Source organism: Takifugu flavidus, chromosome 6, assembly GCF_003711565.1.
Source record: "Takifugu flavidus isolate HTHZ2018 chromosome 6, ASM371156v2, whole genome shotgun sequence".
Lineage (NCBI taxonomy): Eukaryota > Metazoa > Chordata > Actinopteri > Tetraodontiformes > Tetraodontidae > Takifugu > Takifugu flavidus.
Window position 1 is genome coordinate 13,675,360 of NC_079525.1, and position 21,579 is coordinate 13,696,938.

General features: G+C 47.3%; 1 protein-coding gene and 1 long non-coding RNA gene across 8 annotated transcripts in view; one reads left to right on the forward strand and one right to left on the reverse strand.

Moving 5' to 3' along the window:
- septin9b (septin 9b) overlaps positions 1–21,579 on the reverse strand; it is a 39,986-nt gene that overhangs the window by 6,474 nt on the left and 11,933 nt on the right. For 3 of the 7 annotated variants that reach the window (XM_057034605.1, XM_057034604.1, XM_057034603.1), the window contains exons 2-6: positions 16,457–17,140; positions 2,034–2,219; positions 576–704; positions 399–480; positions 91–228 (exon numbers count right to left, since the gene is read on the reverse strand). In XM_057034605.1, coding sequence (XP_056890585.1) covers positions 91–228; positions 399–480; positions 576–704; positions 2,034–2,219; positions 16,457–17,140 — 1,219 coding nt within the window. Of the gene's footprint in view, positions 1–90; positions 229–398; positions 481–575; positions 705–2,033; positions 2,220–2,504; positions 2,732–7,550; positions 7,838–8,219; positions 8,414–10,605; positions 10,885–16,456; positions 17,141–21,579 lie in introns of those variants that run through there. The other 4 variants (XM_057034606.1, XM_057034608.1, XM_057034609.1 and 1 more) reach the window with 4 other exon arrangements.
- On the forward strand, positions 2,691–5,130 carry LOC130526750 (uncharacterized). The gene is made up of 2 exons (XR_008950850.1): positions 2,691–2,950; positions 4,827–5,130. It is a non-coding gene; the product is annotated as an uncharacterized LOC130526750 (long non-coding RNA).

Below are 21,579 nucleotides of genomic sequence, written 5' to 3' on the forward strand. Positions count from 1 at the left end.
AACTGCCTCTGCGTCCCCCTCATCTCTGCAGCTGTGGAAACAAGAAGCTGGACGCCAGCAGGCCACCACAGCCGTGCAGCGTGAACTCACCAGTGGCCTGTGGGGGGGATGAAATAAATGCAGCAGTGCACCCTGGAGTCCGGGATCCGCTTCTTCCTGTCGATGTTGATCTCCTCCTGCAGGTAGGCTTCATACTGGTCATTGATGAACTTCATAATGGGCAGCCAGCTGGGAGACACAGTTCACATGAGCAGTTGTGCAAGACAGCAGTGCAACAGTTGTGATTTGATGTTGTGGTTATATTCTGCTCAGGGTGTGAGCCGGGCTGGCGCGGTGGCACGTAGCAACAGATGCTACGTTCCTGCTAACGACTTCAGAGTTCTGTAACGTCAGCTCACCAGTTTTCATTATTGATCTGATCCCCAAAGCCGGGCGTGTCGATCACCGTCAGCTTCATTCTCACTCCTTTCTCCTCAATATCTGGGCAGAGAACAACGTGGAGGAACACGCTCACACGCGCGCACACGCACGAGAAGACGGAGCGACGGAATGAGCGGCGATGGGCCGCAGCTCACCGTGACTGATGGACTTGATGTCGATGGTTTTGGGGATCCTCTCCTCCGGGTCGGGCTTTACCGACTTACGGCTCACCTTGGACTTGAACAGGGTGTTCATCAGCGTGGACTTCCCAAGACCACTTTGACCTAATGGAAAACAGATGTTGTTCATATTATTCCCAATTTATTGCTAACACTAGCCATAGGCTAGCAAGCTAAAGAAGACAGTTGCTTGTTTATCTCCCTTGTATATTAACCCCACCCCCCCCCACTTTCATGGCGTGTGGAGTGTTGCCAAGCTGTCAGGCCTTCGACAACCAGTGGCGCACTTCATCTTTCACACACATCGTATGTACACCGCACGCACACAACTGCCCCCCCAGGGTGGTGGAACTCCAAAGGTCAGGCTGGCTGAAGGCTGGAATTAGGCAAATGCAACAAGGGACGGGGGCCACGGCCCCAGCTGCTCTGACCTTTCCCCCATCCTCTTCAGACATCTTTATTACACTCACAACTTTCACGTTTCCCTCAGCTCGGGTGTTTTGATATAAACATGCAAATAAAATAAACAGCACTTCAAGTCCAAGACCCATAATTGAACATCTAAAACAGAGACTAATGGGTGTTTATGGTGTGTGTAGACGATCTGTCCCTGCCAGCCTGTCCCTGCCAGCCTGTCCCTGCCAGCCTGTCCCTGCCAGCCTTCTGATATGAAGAACATGATACATGTTTAAACCCATCACTGAATAAGCCACTAAAACGTGTGACTCTGGAGTTCTATTTCACAATCCCTGAGGTGTCGGAGGACTATGCGAGTAGATACTTGTAGTAGTGAGTAGATACTCACAAATAAATAGTCATAAGTACGTGCGCGCGCCTTCACGTCGGCCTCTATGCAAAGAATTTAGCTTTTGATGCAGAGGAACATCTGAGGAATCGGCGCGACGTCCCTTCTGGCTGGTCGCCACGACCCAAATCAATCAAGACTGGAGTTTTTCAGTTCTAGCGCCCGTGATGAAACATGGGCCGGCACCATTAACTGTACGAGCGCGAGCTGCACGTGCACGGACCAAACTGCTGGAGTGAGAGCTTCAGCCCATGGGAGTTATTGCTGTCATTAAGCCACTTTCTCAGCTCGACAGTCTACGTTTATCCACTCGTGTGTGTGTGTGTGTGTGTGTGTGTGTGTGTGTGGGTGTGTGTGTGTGTGTGTGGTGTGTGTGTGTGTGGGTGTGAGTGTGAGTGTGTTGGCAGTGAACTTGCTAAAACAAGTGAGGAAATCACAACTAACACAAACGCAACGTTTTTTCTTGAAATGTTTCCGTATCAGAGAATCTGCAGTCCTACTTACTTCCTTCCGTTAATTACTTACTTACTCTTCTTACTTACTTGTACTAGTCAGTACAAAATACAATTTTACCGAGTTTAAAATTTGCTTATTTTTCATGGGACACGATTTTATGATGTCAGACGTACCGACGACCATGAGGTTGAGCTCAAAGCCCTGCTTCATGGCCTTCCTCCTCATCTGCTCCAGGATGGCGTCGATGCCCACATAGCCGAATTCGCCGCCGTGGCTTTTGTCCCCCTTGACCTGCGGGTTGGCGTGGCTGGGTTTGGCGGTCTCGGACATGTTGCTGTGGCTCAGACTGACCTCTGACCCTGAAAGGCAAATAACAGGAACAGCTAAAGGGAGGTTTGTTCGTGTTAATCAACTCAATGATTCAGCAACTGCAAAGCAAATTCAGATAAAACCAATAGACCTTGTAAAGAAGATCGTTTTGGTTGGTTTCCTGTTTGAAACAGGACACACACGCACACACACACTGACACACACACACCTGTACAAAACCAGAGTGTTCATCTCTCTGCTAAAGCACCAAACACATACTGTACAGACATTTGGCAGATGTGGTGCACATTTAAAAAGGAATAAACCAAATTAACCTGTCATTGTGCTCATGCTGGCAGCGCAGCCCTCGAGAGAAACCAGAGAGGAAGAAAGGAAGACGTTTTTTTTAAAAAAAAAATCAATGATGTGAAAGCTGCAGCTGGCCTCAGGTTGAGCTAAACCCGAGAGACGAAGGAGCGGCGCCTAAAAGCAGCGGCTTACCTCACTTTAGCGAGTGATTAGCTGAAGGAACGCCGCCCGATGCCCCGCCGCTCTCTCAAATGTGATCGAGTGAGCAGCTCGATCGACTGAGGGAGGGGACGACGTTTCCTGTCACAGAAAACTGTGCCTGTCTGCAGCCGCAGAACGCGTGCACGTTCACAAACGGTACTTGTGAAACACATGCAGCGAATCTCTGTTGTGGAGGGAGCAAAAATTTACGACATCTGCAGCGATTTCACCTTCCTGGTTCCACCGTGGAGAGGAGACATCCCAAAATAAGGTGTGTTTCCAGAACCTTTTCAAAATTCAATTATTGCGTTGGGTTTTCTAACTGTGGTTGCAGTCTGATTAACAAATGGGGGTGGGGGGGGGGGGTTAACAAATGTCCTGGTTCTGGAGGGTGAAATCATGTTTCCTCCAGAAACCCTGAATCCTCTGAGTTACTCAGTCGTCCTCCAGCATTCCAAATCTGGCTACGTTATCCTTAGCTTCCGAGTTGCTTGTGAAGCTTGGCAAACCCCCGAACTGAAGTCCGCATCAGTGAGAACGATCGCCTCAGTTAGCATCTGAATGACAGAATCCACATTAGCTCTAATGGCAGGATCCCGGTCGTCAGCCAAGCCGCCTCCTGGGCACGCTGACCCAGCTCACCCGAGGCCATTCGCTGGCTTCTTTGCTGTTTTCTAAGAATAGACAAGCGCTCACACTCCAGCAAAGGCAAACGTGCAGGCCCGGTGACAGAAACTGGCAGGCGGAGCACAAACACAAGCAACAGAAGAATAGAGACTGAAAGGACCAGAGCCAAGAGAGCTGGAAATGATAAGCTAGCTTAAAGTGGCCATTAGCCGCCGTCTTTCCCTGCTGCTCACATCATCACTGTGTAACGCGATGACGAATCGGACACGGCAGCCTCTTAAGCGTGTCACACAATCACCCCGAAGGAGCAGAAACATCATTCGGCGATGCTAGCTGACGCAACAAATGCGACTTCATTGCTCGTGTAGCAGACCTGATACATTCTTCCCTCCCCCTGTGACTAAAAGGGAATTAAATTCTTTTGGAAAGCTTCAAAATCCCACATGCTGGATGCTAAACCAACGGTGCAGCATTAAGTCTGCGGAAGTTGCTGCAATTGACAGGAGGCAATAGGAAGTGTTGGAGCGCTTCCCAATGAAGACGCTGCGCAGACAGTTGATGTCCAGCTGATTCAAGAGTTCAATGAGTCCACAGGTCTTTTCTGCATGAACGGCCAGATCCCATCAAAGAGATGAGCGTCTAACTTCAAACGGGGTCTTGGTGCCTTTCGTTGCACTTGTGAACGTGTTGATTTCAAGTTAGGAAGCGCATTAGTAAAGTAGGGTGCCAGTTGTGGCTGTTGTTATTCAGGCTTGTGTTTGGTTTCCTGTTCCTCCCGACTGAGAGACGCACAAAACCACAAAGGCCTCTTTATCTGCACGGCAGCACCTTAAAAGCGCTTCACAAAAGCGTGAATGTCAGAATTATAAAATAACAGCACAGATACGGCTGCAATGGCGCTGGGAGGTGTCTGAGGACGTGACCCCGATGATGTCATCGGGCCCGTGTTGTTGAAATGATTCTATTTCAAGTTTTGGATCATAGAGTTTAAAAGACGCCGACAATGTACAGAAGACAAGTGGGCGACCAGATGCATCATGGGATTTGTAGGAAATTTGTTGGGACTAGAAAAAGGTCAGCAAATCCTTCATACAAACATGTATCAGATATCCGTAAGCGCCTTGTTCCTTCCCGACCTGTAATATAACCCAGCTGGAAAACTAACACCACATATTCCCCTTTCATCGGATATAATTTTCCATCTTTTGTTGGAACAGAGATTCCCGCTTCCTCACGGATATCTCAACTATCTCACCCCGCTAATCCACCAATAAAATCCCACCAGGCACCAAACCTTTGCGTAGCATTCGCGGATATAAATCATTAATTTCCGAGCAGCTTGAGGGTAAAATATCCGGACGAACAAAACACATCAACCTTAAAATCCCCCGACAGAGTCGGAGCAGCATGAGGAACTGATGCGTGAGGCTGGATTTTACGACTGTAATTTGTTTTCAGTTGTGGGTTCGAGCAAATTGTCGCATGATCGGTGCGTGCGCTGATGATCTATCCCTCTCTAGGTGGCGCCATTCTGCACGAAAACACAAAACAAAGAGGAAAACATGGAAATGATTTGAATGGATCGGGCCTCAGATTTACACCGGTGATACCTTCGCTGACCCGCCGGAATCTGGGTTTCGCTGTGCACTGTTGGGCCCGTGCGCATCCTGGATCAGTGTTAATTGACTTAAGTGATTGAAATATATATAAATATATATAAATTGTGAAATTATAATATAAATAAACCAACATGAAATGTGCTTTAAAAGAATAACATGGAATTATAAAGAAATACAAGGGATAAAAAAGTCTTTTGTAGCTGTTTGCAGCGCTACTGCCTTCAGTTTTTGTCCAAGCATGTGTTAAAAAGATGTTCTCTCCTTCTTTGGGGGGGGGGGCTTTGGGAAAAGTAGCTATCATGTCTGTTTTCCTACTTAAAGCTCGTGTCTCGCTTTCACATGTCATTTCCACCGGCCCATCGGTGCCTCCGTCTGAACATCAGAACCTCTTCAGAAGAAAGGGAGATGTGCATGTACAGGGAAATGAGGTGGTGACGATGATGATGACGATGATGATGGCGATGACGTCGCACCCGATCTTGCGACGCATCGCTGCCTTTTCCTCCATAATGAGAAATGGCAGGCGTAGAGTTAGCCGAGCGGAGTACGAGATGAGCGTGGCTCGCCCCCCCAACTGTTACACAACCTGAGATGCCTTCAAGGCCCAGTGAGTGTATGTTCTTCTTTCTTTAAAGTTCAACTTTTTTTGAGACGGGGGGAGTTTAAAACAATCCCTCAACAAGAATCCCTTGTGATATTTGTCTCTGTGTGGAGAGAACTTATTTTAACGGGGCTCCTGATCATTTTACGGCCTACTGAAACCAGGTGTTTTAGGTTAAAAAGCGATCTCCTCTTACTACAACCACTTACTTTATGAGCATAAGCAGCCGTTAACCACAAGATCCTCACAGCAAGACGGCCAAAAAAGGGCATTCAAGTGCATAATTGCAGAGATTCTGATTGGTAGAAAGGAACTTGACTTACAATTACAATTCAAAACAGTGTTTTTCTAACCGTACGACACGTGCCGGTCGCGTAACACGACGAGGCTTCGTGGATCAGGACCTGAACACACGTCAGCTCTGAAGAAGGGCTCCAAAGAATGCTCGAGGCCTAGTTTGATCCCTCCGTCTTGTCGCTTTTGCCGGACCCCTGGCCCGAGGTGCCGCAAAGCAGATGGTGCCGCTCGGTGTTGAAATACAACCCGTCACTCTGAAAACTTCTAGTAATGCGGATAATGACATGCCACAAAACAGTCAAGACTAAATTCAAAGCGGAAAATAGGTGTACTTTGAGGGGTTATTGGGGTCAAGACTGTGACCCCGTAGCATGGGATGGGAGATATTTGCCACAATAACACTGAAAACACACGTGTTTACCGGTTGAGAGCTGTAATCGACCACAAACCAAACATGTCAGCAGTGTTTTAATGGAGAGAATGTAAAACAACCAAGTATGAAGTGGGAAAACAACATGTTGCTTTATTCAGGACAAGAGGAGAGAAGAAGCTGCCTGCTGTTCAGAGTTGGACAGTTGGAGGTCGCAGAGGTCACTGAGGAAAAGTACAAACGGGCTTCTATTTAAACGCACGTTTCATTTAAAATGCAACTAAGAGAGCCCATTCAAATTTCACCAAAGCACAAACACTAGAAAATGGGCAAAAAGACCCCGAAAAAATTGGTTCTTCACAATAAAACCTCACATTAAGACCGAGAAGAAGTCTGAACACTCGCCCACACGCTGCGGTGGACAGAATCAAGGGCCTCCACCCACCCAGCCGCGACCTTTCATCCGTGACAGGACACCATATGTCTTCCTGTCCCGTGTAGCACACATGCACAGCACATCCTCTTGTGGACTGAATCAGGCACATTTGCTTCCTTTTTTAAAAAGAAATGACACCAACATGTCTTCTGATGTTGAGGAGATCAGATACACATCTGAATTTTCTTTCATTTGTTCCACGTTCATGAAATCACACACACACGGTTACAATTATCTAAATGACTGATGATTACGAGCGGTAACGCGGGACAAATTATTTTCTGTCTGACAGCCTTTTTTTTCTCTAAATCCTCCCTCTCCTTGTTGGAATTTGGTCAAAAAACGTGAGCAACAACAAAAGCCAAGTATTTTCCCTTTGAAATATCACATTTTAAACATTTTTAACCTCAGCAAAACCAACATTACTGCACGTTGCCAGGCTGGATTATGTGCAAGTGATTGATGTATTTACTATCAGTCAGTTAACGTCAATAGCAGGAAGCACATAGCAGAGTGGATTTCAATGGCGCCGGGTGTGAGTAATATTGTTATTAATCATACATGAAGCAACTTTGGGAATTCGCAGGGCCCACACACACAGCGCATGTGTTCCAGGTCTTCATTCACGCTTTACTCCTGTTATGTTGCTGCTCGACTTGAAGATCAAACGCAATCCCGCCAAAACAAGCTCGGGAGGAACGACTTGGCTGCATCTTCTGGTCGCAGTTTACAGCAAAGCAACTATTCAAACAATGTCATGCGGACTGTAACGCTGGATCATGTGACACAAACACGGAGGAGTTATTTTACCAGTCCCCCCAGGGCAGAAAATTACAATAAAAGCAGCCGACAAGCGTTTGCAGAGAAGATTTCTTCCAATTCCCGAATGGCCCAAGTGCAACTGAAACTGAACATACGAACCGTTTAACTCGTCAACTCTTCCTGAACTTTGCAAAAGTCCCCCTCCGGAGAGCCGTCACGGGGGATTGTCAAAATTAAATCATGTCAAAACAGCTTGGATGCATCAGTGTCTGGCTAATCCACTGCACTGGATCAAAGATGGGCTGCAAACTCGGGCTGATGTGATGAGAGCGGAGGCCAGAGAGACAACATCACTCGAGGGGGAGCGCAGAAACTTTAAAATCCAATAAAGGCTGCCCTGATTGGTCCAGTCTCTGTGCCATTATGGCCAGATTGATTATCCATGCATGCTCCGGAGCTGAAGACACAATGGGGAAGAGAAGCAGAGAAAAAAGTGGGAAGGAGGAGTGTGTGGCTGTGTTGGGGAGGGGGGCAGAACTCCCCCTGCAAACTCTCCCTGATGGCTGAACAATGGGGGAAGAGACACAGGGAGAGAGCATGAGGCCCATGTGCAGACAAACTTTTTCCCACCAGAAACAAGTCAGAGAACCTCAAAAGTTACCAACCTCAATGCACCCAGCACACCTGGAGCACTATCCCTGAGGCCAAGTGCCTTCTCACCGCCAAATCCACTGTCTTTTTCTCAGAATCACTCACAACCTTCCTGATACAACACAAAATAAACACAGCAAAAAACAACACCCAACAACCTAAAAAGCAACAACTTACCTAACCCCTTTTCCTTTCCTTCTCTCCACTCTCTTCTACTCCCAATCACAGCTCCAGCTGGTGAGGCTGGACTGCCGCGGCTGCTCCCTTGGCCACGCCCACAGGCCACGCCCACCCGCGGTCACATGACTGCCATCCCAAGCAGTTTGGGAAGGCTTTCTGCCGGACACACCCCTTATTGAGAGAAAGTGCCTGCAGAATACCTCGAACCATGTTCCACAAAGTGAGTGAGTGAGTGAGTGAGTGAGTGAGTGAGTGAGTGAGTGAGTGAGTGAGTGAGCGAGCGAGCGAGTGAGAGAGAGAGAGAAAAACCCAGGAATATGGTCGAGCGTCTGCATCTTTCAACTTCATTACTTGAAGTTGGCCAGTTGCTGTTTTGGATCAGCTCAATTAGTTGTGACTTTGTGTGTCTCAATGCGTTACCTAGCAACCACACGTGGCCCTGGTGGCTGTTTCAAGGCTGTTGCAGCCATGGAGAACTAGCAGGCGTCAGTCTCGCGCTGGTGCTTTTGTAAAGAGCTCCTGACAGAAAGCCAAACATGCCTGATCATCATCTCTTTGGCTTTGGCCCCGTTCTGCTATCGCGGCACCACTGTTTTGATTTGGTCTCAGCTTCAGGGAATTATGCTGCACTGAGGCCTTAAAAGAGATTAAAACAGCTCAAAAATCCCAACAGTCCTGTGAAAATCTGCTCTACGTGACGATTTTGAAAGGAAGGAAACAGCCGGCGCGTCAGCTGCAACAGGTTTTTGCAGCATTCAGCGGAAAATGGTTCCTTCCTCTTGAAGTTGGGCGCATGGAGGTAGATATGACATAAAGTCCCCAGTGCACATTCAGGTGTGACAGAACTGTTTGCAAAAGTGAGCAGAGTGCATGCAACCATTTTGCATTATATATTTAGAGTAACGTCACCTCGTCAGAAGTTCCCACCAGAATCTTTCCACCATAGATCTCTTTCCAGACATCAAAAGAGGAGCGATGTGTGTGAAACAGATGATCTAAAATTTCCTCTGGTGGGAACAAAAGATGAAATGAAGGAAATCTCTGTCATTCTAGTCATGAGGGCTTAAGAAGCATCTTTGAACTGGTTATTTATGGCCATTAAATTTATTTAGGACTGTTGGTTGCTGATCGGCGTGTAAGTGCACGTCATGAATCAAATCTGATCGTGCGCGCTTTCAAAACATTTGAAGGAAGATTTGAGCAGATTATTATGGAAACGACAAGAATTTGCCTCATCATTGAGGTTACAGCTGTCTGTGATGTTTGAGACCCTGCGGCCATTTGGCAGCATCAGATTCTGGGCTGGGGTGGGCGGGGGTGGGGATGGGGATGGGGGTGGGGGGGGGGGGGGGTTACTGGCAAACACTCTGTGACTGGCCTACAGGCCGGGACTAATTGCTGGTGGGAACCAAATCAGAGGCATATGGAGCTGATTTACAAAGTCACCTCCATGACTCAGGCAGGCAGAGTGACTCAGCAATGGGGGCAGAAGGGAGGACGAGGGGCAAAGGAGCAAGAGAAAGAGGTCATAAAATGTGAGGGAGGAGGGGCAGCTGGGGTACAGTTGGATGAGGAAGTAGCCACGGGGACAGAGGGAGAGAAGAGCAACATCTGGCTTGGATGGGATATTTACTGGGGAAGATAACTGGGATCTGTTACAGATTTCCTGTTGTGTTTTTCTGCGGTGGTTGCTCCACTCCCCTGTGGTGCAGATGGAGACAGGCGTGTGTGTGTGTGTGTGTGTGTGTGGTGTGTGTGTGTGTGTGAGAGAGAGAGATGAAGGAGCAGAGTTTATGTCAACATCCTGAAATGCCCTCCCCTCACGCCCCCATCGCCACCTCCCCCCCCCCCCCCGTTTCTGCTGAAATCAGAGACACTGCAGGCGGATTCAAGCGTGCATGTTTCCCCAACTGTGTCGCACCTTCGCGGTAAAAACAACAACAACGACGACAACAATACTGCGCATATTTCCCCCAAAGTGCCGCGAACCCGAGCGCTTCTGCAAAGGCAAGTCTCCGAGGCGCTCTCGTAATGATGAAAAATCAACTGAGCCGATACTGAGGTCAGATAGTGTTTGTTTACAGGGGTGTTTACACTGTTATTACCCTGCAAAACTCTCCCAGCTGGACTAATTAATACCACAAATAGGGCACAGAGTGGGGGTTGGTTACAGTCGGCTCTCAACACCACAAATACTTGCTTCTGAGCCACAAGAGGAAAAGTATCCAGTATGCATATTAAGCACGAATGGAAGGAGAAAGGCAATAAAAGTTTGAGCAGAGTGGGTTTTTTAAAGACGCATCAGCTTGAGGGGTCCTAATGAAAACCAGTCCTTCTGTCTTTCCCTCCCAATGGTACGGAAGACAACCAGGCAGATACTCACAAACGTCTTCCATCTCGCGGTTGTTGTATATCTCGCTGCTTGCAGAAGCCATTTCTCTTGCTAGCCTCTTTCTGTTTGTCTCTACAAAGAAAAAAGTTAGCTTGAAAAATATGCCCGTCGCCCAGTTATGCAGCAGCTGCTTTAGAATACTTAACTATCCCACGGATAAGATAAGTGGAGCTAGCTCGTCGCTAGTTCCGATAGGCAAGACAGTGTTTGCTGCCTGTTTCTGAACAGCCTTCCCTGATGAATAACAAACACAGAGCAGCTCTGGAACCAGCCTTCTGGGGAATCCCTGGCCCCCTCACTGGATCTGTGGGAGGCGATGGACAGAGATGACTCAAGTTCAAAAACAAAGAGAGGACAGGAGAAGCTCGGGAATTAAACATCCAGCAAAGCGAGGGTATCGAATTTTCCATATCCAGGGGAGGAATTTGGCTTATAAGCTGACAGTTAACTCAGTAAATCACTGAATTCATCTGCTTTTCCCCTCATTTTGAACAGAAGCCAAAGGTCTTCTACTCTGCGATGACTCAACAGGTCACTTTGCTGCATCGACACCTTAAATCTGGAGGTGAAAGGTCACACGAAGGACCCCAGAGAGCCACTTCTGAGGCTTTTCTCACGATCCATAAAGTCCCGTTCTACAGCTGTTTAAACACTCTGGTGGCATGTTCATGGTTTAAGGTGCGGGAAGGTTGCCTTCTTAGATGAAACGGTCGGTTGAAGTTCTTGCCCACTGTCGACAACGACAGAAACACGATGCTTTATTTCAGCACCGTCGCTGGGCTGTGACATATTTACAGTCAGTGGGTGGCACATCCTGCTCAGCTAAAACCAAAACCCATTTTTTTAGACTCGTGCCAGAGAGTCTCGGGACGCTTTCCTTGCAGGAAAAAAGCATGAAAACTAAAAATGACAAAGTGCTTCGGCCTGGCCTGGTCCTTCTGGCCCGGTTTTAGATCCACAGGACGGGGAAAATGCCTCCATCACCACTCTGCAGGGTTAGAGATACTTATTTTAAACATGAGGGTGCATTTACAGAGCGGGGAGAGCCCTCACCACTGCTCCACAGGGAGCTGAAATCTGAGCTCCCCAGCTCAGGAACCCCTGAGATGGAGCAGCGCCGGTGTTCTACGAGCCACTTTGAGGTGAATCTTCGTAGAAGAGGACACACGAAGAGGAAAGAGGCAGCAGCGAGGGGACCGCTCACTTCTAACGTCCCCACACATGCTTCCTTGGATACAGCCGTGCACTCGAATCTCTCTGCACCCTGCTCAAGTGACTCTGACACATTGGAGCAGATGGCTGGACCGTGGTACAAAAGGCCATCTGTGTGTGAGCGTGGGCATTCATGCGTGCGCACACACACACACACATGCAAACACACACATAGAGCTGAGCACGGGTAGCAGACTGTGGAGCAAAAAGTGACCTCATCTCAACTTTTGCTTTCCATTAACAAACAATTACACACAACGTCCATCGATTCTAATCTCGTGATATTTATTTTCCCCAGACATAGAGTAAACATCCCGAGGACCACATGGGCACAGCGGGATTTTTGCTTCCATTCGAAGGCTCGGCGATGCTTTTTGCCTTCATTTCCTTGGCCGAGATAACGGAAATGATTTTTACATCAATATCTTGAACAAGGAAACTCCAGCGGTGGTATCTCACATCAGGAGAGACGGAAGACGAGCAATTTAATGAAGATAAAGTCAGCCGAGGCTCGACGTTATCTCCCCTCAGTTCATCAACCCGCTGATGGCCAATATCCTCGTATTTGTATTTTCTTTTATGGTGATGGAAAAGGCTTATTATGGTGTGTGTGTGTGTGTGTGTGTGTTGGAGTAAATGACAGAAGAGTGAGTTCACTGCATTTAGGGATCCGATGAGATGACCAAACAGGACAAAGGTCTTTGTGCAGTGGTGGGAAACTTCTGTAACACTTGACTTCCCCCAGATGCTCAACATAAACTCCAACTTCCGAAAGCTTTAACTGGGCAGAGCGGAAATCGTGTGTGCACGTGCGTGTGTGTGTGTGTGTGTGTGTGCTAGAAAGAGGGAGAGAACATTTATCTGGGGCAGCGTGGCTGATCGCTCTCACATCTCGTAGCTCCTCCCTTCCCCTCCTCAAATGTAAGTTAATGAAAAGATCCTTTCATGTTGGATGCTCTTACTCTCCACGTTGTTCAAAGAACTGTCAGTCATTGTTTAGAAAAAGAGCGTATCCTATAGCAACGCACCAAACAGCTGTGACATCTCTTTGCTAGATTTATGGAGCTGAAATGGAGCAGTGGTGGATGTTGGGAAAATGCCAATTTGCTTATCCAATAATTAAATAACACGAATAATTGATCTCATTTAGATTCGCTTGTGGCTCCAAAATGGAGGAATTAAAATTTATGTGCAACGTGTGTTTTCAGATTTCATTGATCACACGCTTCCCCCTGGTGGCTGCTTTTGGAAGCACATGAACAATAAAAAACATCTTCCGTCAGTCAACTCTGAAAAGTCCTAATCGGTAATAAGAGATGATCTGTGTCACTGTTTATTTGTTTATTTTGTGTCAATTATTGTGCCTTTCCATCTGTAATTTTAATGGAATAATTCCAAACACCAGTTGCACTTGCACAGTTTTAAGCAGCGACGTTCACCAGCACAAGCATGGAGGCAAAATGCCTCCTTCCTTTTTTTCTCTGCTTCTCTTCCCTTTTTATCTGGGTAATTAGCTGACAGGCCATATAATGGCTGTGGATCAGTTTGCAGTAATTACAGTGGGAGGGGAATGACCTCGATACGCTGTCACCCTCGAGGAGGGGGTCCCTGGAATTGTCTGTCGTTGACAGATGACAAAGTACGACGAAAATAGTTGAAGTTTGTGTGCGAGCGTGTGCCCTTTCATGACCTGCGCAGGCTGGGACAAATCTCCCTCAGTCCCTTTGCAACCCCCCCCACCAGAAGGTTAATCCACATGCAAGACAAGCGGCTGCTCCTTCTGGACCTTAAGAAAGATTCAAGACTTTGTGTTTATTTATGCAGAACATGTGAAACGTACCATTTTTGCCCCTTCGGTGTGCATGTTTGGGCAGATATTTTTTTCATTTGTGCACCAGGTCACCATGGCACTGCAGGAAATAAGCGCCAGAATCATGGATCCATCTCTGCTGGGGGCGAAACATTGTCCATCAAATGATACGCTCGAAAAATTCTACTGTTAGTGGCCTCAGTGATAGCCTGAACCCATCCCATTAGCTCAGGGGTTAACCTTTGCTAACCCAAGGGAGGAAATGCAACATTGGATTTAAAATAAGTAATAAAAAATGGTATTTTACTAGCAAACGAACACTTGTAGTTATTACAACTTGTGTAGTACACAACTGTACATGAATAATCAATTTGACCCAATCAGGGAGAGTTCATGCAAGTAAAGCAGCAGACGAGAGTGAAAGGCTAGTCTGAAACCTATGTATCCTCTCTGAAGGTGTTGGTTCTGAACCCAGATGGTTGAGATTTTTTAGGTGGTTGGGCAGGGGCCTTTCTGCAGCCTCTCATAGATTGATGAAGAGCAGAGCTGCCTGTCAAGCTAAAGTTCCTCCGTCTGGCTGAACGTGCAGCAACAAACCTGATGCTAATCTCTCACTGTTCAGCCTGAAGTGAAGCTGCAGCTCAAGTTTTGCCCTAAAATCACTAATCTATAAATTCAGCACTCCTCTTGGATGGCCAAAGTTCTGACGCCTGTGTTAAAGCAAGAAAAAAAACTTGCTTTTTCTGTCGTCTTCATGCTCCGGTTTATTGGAGGATCCGTCCCCCTTTACTTCTGCCCCGGGGGCATATTTGACCTTTTCCACGATGACCTTATGCACAGACACCTCAGCCTATCTTTAAATCTGCTTCCATCACAGAATGGATGGATGTCGGCGAGGGAGCCGATGGCACGACCCCGGAGCGAGGGGAAGCGCTCGGCAGCGAGGTTACACGGGAGGGGGAGCCGATGCATTGACAGAAGACGGAAGGAAGCACAGGATGCTGGATGTGTGATGTCATTTCCTACTGGAAAAACTGAATTGGCAGGAAAGTGTTTTTCAGGATCTAAAACACTGCCAGCATTAAAAATAAAACTTTAGCTTCTCCTCAGTTTTTTCCTCATAAAGAGTTTTGCTATTTTTTTTTTTTAAATAAGTACCGAATAACTGTTGAGATCTTTCTTCCCTCCGGTTTATTGTGAGGGCAGGGTGGCCCAGCCGGAGCCCCAAGGCCCTCTGGGCAGGTCACCCTTCATTAAGACCCCAATTAGGGCCTCGCCATGTGGACAAATAACAGCCTACCCCACCATCACATGCTGTGAGACGAACATGGGAGACTTTAGCACACACACACACACATTTATGTGCACGGTAATACCAAGCAGAAGCATGACAGTGTGCATCCCACGGGGCTGTGTGTGATTTAAAAGAGCCCTCTATTAATGCATGTGAGACTCAGATCTAATGATGTTGTACATGAGCATCAGTCTGCATCACAGCATCTTCTCAAGGAGCCCGCAGCATTCCGCTGACTAGGGCGTCATTTCAGGCTGCTAAATAAGCGCTTGGTCGTGTGGCACGTTGGGAGTGTGAGATGATTGTCCTGCCTTTCTCACAGCCTTGATCTTATCTTGAGAGCCGGCGTTCCCAACAACGTCCCTGCGTTTGCTGCTCCATTGTAAGGACTCCTATTGACAACATGCGTTCACCCTGACTCCGGCCCACTCTGGGTCCTGTCACAACCCCAAAAACCGAGTCTCGAACATCAAACAGCCCTTTGAAGTTGTAACGACCGGGAACGTGTCCTCTCTTCTTAAAAATGTGCTCACTTTGCAGATGAAGTGTGTATTCTGCCTATCCTCTTAACATTTACAGACCTACTTCTACCCTCCCTTTGTAAATACACAGTAGAAATTCTTTATCTTGCTCTGTCATATCCAGACAGCACAGGAAAAACTAATTTAAGCCTGGTGAATAAAATATGACTGTAGTTCAATCCCACTGCAACTGGGTCATTAATGACTATTGAATCATACTTCACTTCCTGTGCTGTTGTGGTTAACTGGTAACAACAACCACAGCTCCCCAATGCTGCATTAGGAACAGAGCACAAATGCTCCAGGATCCTGGTTCTATCCAGACAGCAAATTAATCAAAAAAGTTACTTATTTTATTACCCTTCCTCCCATTTGGGAGATCCACTGTTGCATTATTCTGGCATGAGTTAAGATGACGGCAGGCAAATTAATGAGATGCCACATAAACGACAAAACAACTTTTGTACGATTTTCCGGTGTTTTCCGGTGCCACAAATCTGCAGTGGACCAACCTGGAAAGCGGAATGCCATCGAGGATGCATGTTCTGCCCTCTCCACACCAGTAGATGGTGCCAGTCTGAGCATGTTTTTCCTGAATAAGAAGCCAGAAGTTCTGGAGATCCAAAGTCCCGGTCGTCAGTGACAGCTTTGGAATTAATGACGAATCAACGATGATCCGAACGGAGCTCCAGAAAAGACACCCAGTATCATCCACGGATGAACATTCACTTCATAATCAGCGTTTTAAGTTGATTTTTAACTTTAAATTTGACATCTTTGAGAAATAAAATGGATGGCGTTACGGGCGGGTCCCCCAGGGCCCAAAAACACGAACATTAGGTGGATCGGAGGCACAAAATTCCCTCCAGGTGCGCGTGAATCGTGTTTCCAGTGACAGACCGGTGACCTGCCTGGGTCTCTCCCAGTGAGGACTGGGACAGGCTTGATATGATTGCGTAACAACCACCGAATGAATGAATACAAACCTCAGTTTTAGCTACTTACTGTCAGGGTTGGGGGACTTCCGTCCGGCGTGACTCGGCGAGGAGCAGCGGAAAGTAGTGACGATGGTGTTGTGGTGGGGGTTGGGGTGATGCGGGTGGTGCACCGCTGGGTGGTGGCCGTTGTTTTCCGGAGGAGCTCGGGTGATGCTGATGTCAGGTTTGCGGACATCGCCGGGACTAGGGGGCTCGAACTTGCGGGCGTGGTTCTGCTCAGGAGGCCGGCCGGTGCCGTTGTTGTTGTTGTTGCCCTCGTGGCGGCGGATCACAGGGGAGTCGTTGGGCGTCTTGGCAAAAGTGACCTCCCTCCTGTGGCTCATCTCGGGGGTCTTGGAGTGGCCGAGGACTTCGGGGCGTTTCAGGGCGCTGTTGGACACGAAGCGCGTGGCGGACGGGCTGGTGGCGTTATCCACTTGCTTGCTGGAAGACGTGATGTCGATGTTGAGTTCTGAACGGCGTGACACGGGCTCGGGGGTCCTGGAGCCGCCTCCGCCCATGATGGAACGGGGCTGGGCGTAATTGGCGTTGTTGTTGTTTGTGGCGGTGGCAGGAGCACCCAGCTCACGGTAGTAGATGCTGGTGGGCGACATGGCGTTGCGGTGAGGGGAGTTGTTTGTGCGACGGGAGCCGGGAGAGTGCGAGTGGGATGAGGTGTCAACATCTTCCACCTCAAAAGACCTCTTCAGAGCTGCACAGGAAAACACAAAACACGTTCATACCTGGTTAAATTCACCGATTAATGATGATATAATAAGCACAAATAGTCGCCGGCTCTCAGCTTTTTATACTTGTAATCAATTCAGTGTTGAAAAAAACATCGTTTGTCTTTTTAAGAGTCCAGAAGTGTTTTTATTATCACCAAAAGAGAGCAAACGGACAAAGAAAACAACAGATAATGAAATTGATGAAACAAGATAAAACTGGCAATGAAACCCAACTGAATGACAATTTACAAGTAAATCCAAACACAGCAAAACACATACAAATAAATACAAGGGAAATACAGATAAACAGGTACTGACTTTTCCTTTTTTATTACAATTTGTGATGCAGTTTCTAATAAAACTCCTGTCTCAGATTCCACAATTGTGCCCCTGAGAGAATCATTGAGCGCCACTCATCGAGGCAAATCTCCAAGCTCGAGGCGCCTCCTCCTCCTTGTTAGCATGTAGCATGAGAAAGTTGCTACACTGGGGTCCTGAGTGACGGACTCGCTGGCGTGGGATCAACTTGAATTTAACTCCTGTCAGGGATTTGCGATGCCAACCCAAAGGCCGGGAGCTAGTATTATAATGGCACAGTCCTCTCACGCGCACCCTAAAGATCCCAACCCATCCATTTTCCAGCAAATCAACAAGGCGGCACCAATGACTTGATTGGTTTATGGTTTGTGGCTTGTCTGCATTTTCATGCGTCTTTGTGTCGTGTTTCGCTTTGTTCACAGTGGTCATAAAGACGAGCACGTCTATTTTTAAGCAGCCGTGCCCCCAGCGAGAGAACTGTTGTCCCTGTTGCACTTCCCACATTCATCAGCCACAATTGCTCATCAGATTTACTGCTATAAGGTTCTTTGTTCCAGCCCGGTGAACATTTGGAGCCCCAACAAAAATGTAGGCCAGAGTTTGGTACTTGGTTTGCGTTAACGAGATAAGCTAACAAAGCTAAAAACTCTCTTAACTAAAAAAAAAAGTCATCAGTGTATTTTTATGAAAAAAAAAATACTGTACATATGACACGAGTGTGTTCCTAGGTGAGGTTTAATCCCCTGTACCTGCACTTTAATGTTGATTATGCATACTTTTATGCGCAGTAGGTCTGATTTACTCTTTGATAAGGTTGCTTTTATTACAAAAGACCTGGATGTTAACACATTTCAAACCCATTCACACCCATTTTCAGGGCCATTGTGTTCCTCGCACCCCTATCGCCCGCTTAAACCAGTTTTGATAAGAACAGAGTTCATTATTCAGTAAGGGGCCATTAAAAAGCCATCCTCGAACGACATAAAACTATACAATGAACTAATCATTTAGAGGCGACCGAGCCCATTTTCCTTGTGGATTGTATCCATGGTACCGCTGCTTTCCTGTGCCGTGTTTTATGATCACAGAGCTCTGGCCAGATGAGGCGGTCTGCCAAAATCTCTCTGCAGATTTCACAGGCGCTGACTCAAAGAGAAAACTTTAACAAAACCAAAACACATTATGTAGACTTGAGACAGTCTGCCAGCGAGCTGCGAGCGATCTCAGATCTTAGCATTTTTGTTCTCCGCTGTTTTGAATTGATTTGCCCTCAGGCGTCTTCCGTGGAAGACTTGAGTGCCGTCTTTTCAAGCCATTTGTTTGGATTCTGAGAGTGTGCAGTGAAGGGTGAATCTCTGCGCTTTAATGCTCTCTGCAAACTGAAAAAAAGAAATAGTCATGTGTTTTCAAGGGTCGGACCTTCTGCACGCTCCCTGCTGGTGCTTTTACCTTGGCTTGGGGTTCTTTTTACATAATTCTGACAGGGCAGGGTCACAGAGCACTGGGACGAGTGGGACAGATGGTTCTGAAGGAATATCATTTCCACTGTGACAGCATTCCCAGACTACGAGCTGGAAATGAGGCTACTTCAAAGGGACCTCATTAAAAGCAGCCAGAAGTCTCATCTCCTTGCCCCCCCCCCCCCCAGCTCGTCTCTTCTGAAACCGGACAGACCTCCAGCAGAGGAGGCAGGGGTGTCCTCACTTTTCCATCAGCAGTGTTTGTCCTAACAGAGCCCAGGTGTTCATCCAGGCTGCCTCTATCGCCGTCGTCACCTTTTCTCTCGCGGACAAACACCGAACAATCAGCAGGACGGTCAGGACAGACGGTCATGGAGGAAGATAACGTGAGAGGGAGAAACGTAAACCAACAGAGCTTACAACAGCTCAGCTGCTGCCACGAGTTTTAGTCACTACATTTAGAGGTGCTGCAGCTAAGTGGACCCATAGATAGGATGTATTTATTTCGTAAAATTGACATTTTGGACTTCTTTTAACTCCCCTAAGAGCCTGTTCTCGTTCCCGACTGTTTTATTTAAGTAAACCTGAGGCCATGGCGCGCACGGCAGTTAAGGTAGCTGCAATGTAAAGTCACCCGAGGCGGTTCAGGTGACCTTAAAGGCAAAATGTGAAGTGAAAGTGCCAGGGAAGGGGCAGGTCAAAGTTCACCGGGAGTTCTTTCACTTCTCCGTCAGTGGTCGGCCGTCTCAACGCGTCTGAACAGCCGTGATCTCTCGTATCCCAGGCAGGACAGGGTGCTGCACAACGCCGTCATTCGATGGCAGCTGACGAACAGTTCCAGTTTGGCGTCACGAGTCAAAAGGGAAAAGTAACAGGTCACAGGAAGTGACAGAGTTCAACAGGGCGCACGGCCAATGAAATGATTTCCATTTTCATTTGATCTGTGGAGCAGCGCAAACAGCACGACTGCCTGCAGCACGAACATGGACGAGCATCTGACCACCAGCACGACACGAGAGGACGGGGAGAAAACGTCGGCTTTGCTGGCGTCCCGTTCTCCTTTGATGAAATGTGCAGCCATCAAAGAGGCGGCCATGAACGCGCACTGGTGAGGACGCTGAATTTCCCTTTAGAAAAACCCCTTTTGCATCTGTGCATAATCAGCTTCTTGGCTGTGGTTTTCTGCTCCATGTTAAAATCTTAGCTATTTGCCTGGTGATTCTTTTTTAAACTTTAAATAATGATTAAAAATAGTTTAAGCAAACACAACAGAAAGCACAAGAGTGAACACTTCCTGTTGTGTTTAAGATCCCAATACTCATCCTTTATACTTTAGCAACTACAGAGTTTTGTGGAAATAAACTGCCAGTGGTAATATTTAGACATTTTATGAGGAAGCTTAGAAGAGAAGAAAAAAATAAGAGGATTTGGACTGTGATTGTACTTAATGCCAAATTTGCACTGATAAACAGAAATAAAGAAGGAGGCAAGAGCAGATTTGAAAATCTGAAAGTTCATCACCCCAGAAATTTGGGCAGCAGAGAAAGTTAAGCAAAAAGAGCTCTTCCAAAGAAAACTATGATTATTAAAAATTAATGGAAACGGCCGTGGGGAAACCAGGAAAAAGATCCTGTCTGACGAGACAAGGCCAAGGACATATTTTAGGAGTACGGCTCAAACCCTAATGACTACGCACTACGTCCTCCTGTCCATTTTTTGGGGTTAGCAGTGCTGAAAACTGCCAGTGCAGGATTACCGTGTGGGACTGGACGACCCCATGTCCAGCACTGGGGGAGGAATTCAGCAGAGACTTGCTGCAGATCATTTTTTTGATTTGTTGCAACTATGTTGACTCAGAACCACACACACACTAAGCAGCAGCAGCACCACACACACAGTTATCCTTACGGGACCTTTAGTTTGACTTCCACTCCTTTTCCATTCATTCGTCAAGCCCCTAACCTCAAAGGAACCTCAAATCAGGGCTTGCCCTTCACCCTTCAACCTGAAAGGTGAAGACTGATTTGTGGGTGTCCCAAATTTGGGCCCTAAAAGGATGATCAGAGCCCACAATGTGATTGAAAACCCCAAGTTGGAGTCATACATAGAGAGAGAGACTGTTTTGAGATGTATGACCAAAGTGTGTGTGTGTGGGGGGAAAACATGTGATTGAGTGGGAACCTGGAGTTACCTCAAAGAAGAAATTATAGTTGGACCACTTCCACTTTTTACTGCGAGTCACCCGACCCAGCACAGAAAACGCATGTCAGCAAATCAAAAAGAGAAAAGACGGGGAAATTTTTTTAAAAAGCGACCAGGACACACGGTGCTTGTAAATGAGCGAGCAGAGGATGCGATGGTGTCAGCGCCGTGTGCCAACTGCTGTTAAATATTCAGAGAGCGCCACTGGGAGCTGCGGAGAAGCTCACAACTCACCCTGGAATCAGCCTAATAACATGCTGAACCCTCTGGCCTGGTTTACACACGCTCACCGTTTCATTTCCTGCCGCAACATTCAAACACACCAGAGCAACAACACCAGCAGATAACACAGAACACTGTGAATCGGGCCCAGGTTGGCCCAAAATTGAGGCCCCAACCCAAATCTACAGTTTCTCTGACAACACAAAGTACAGGGGCTTGAT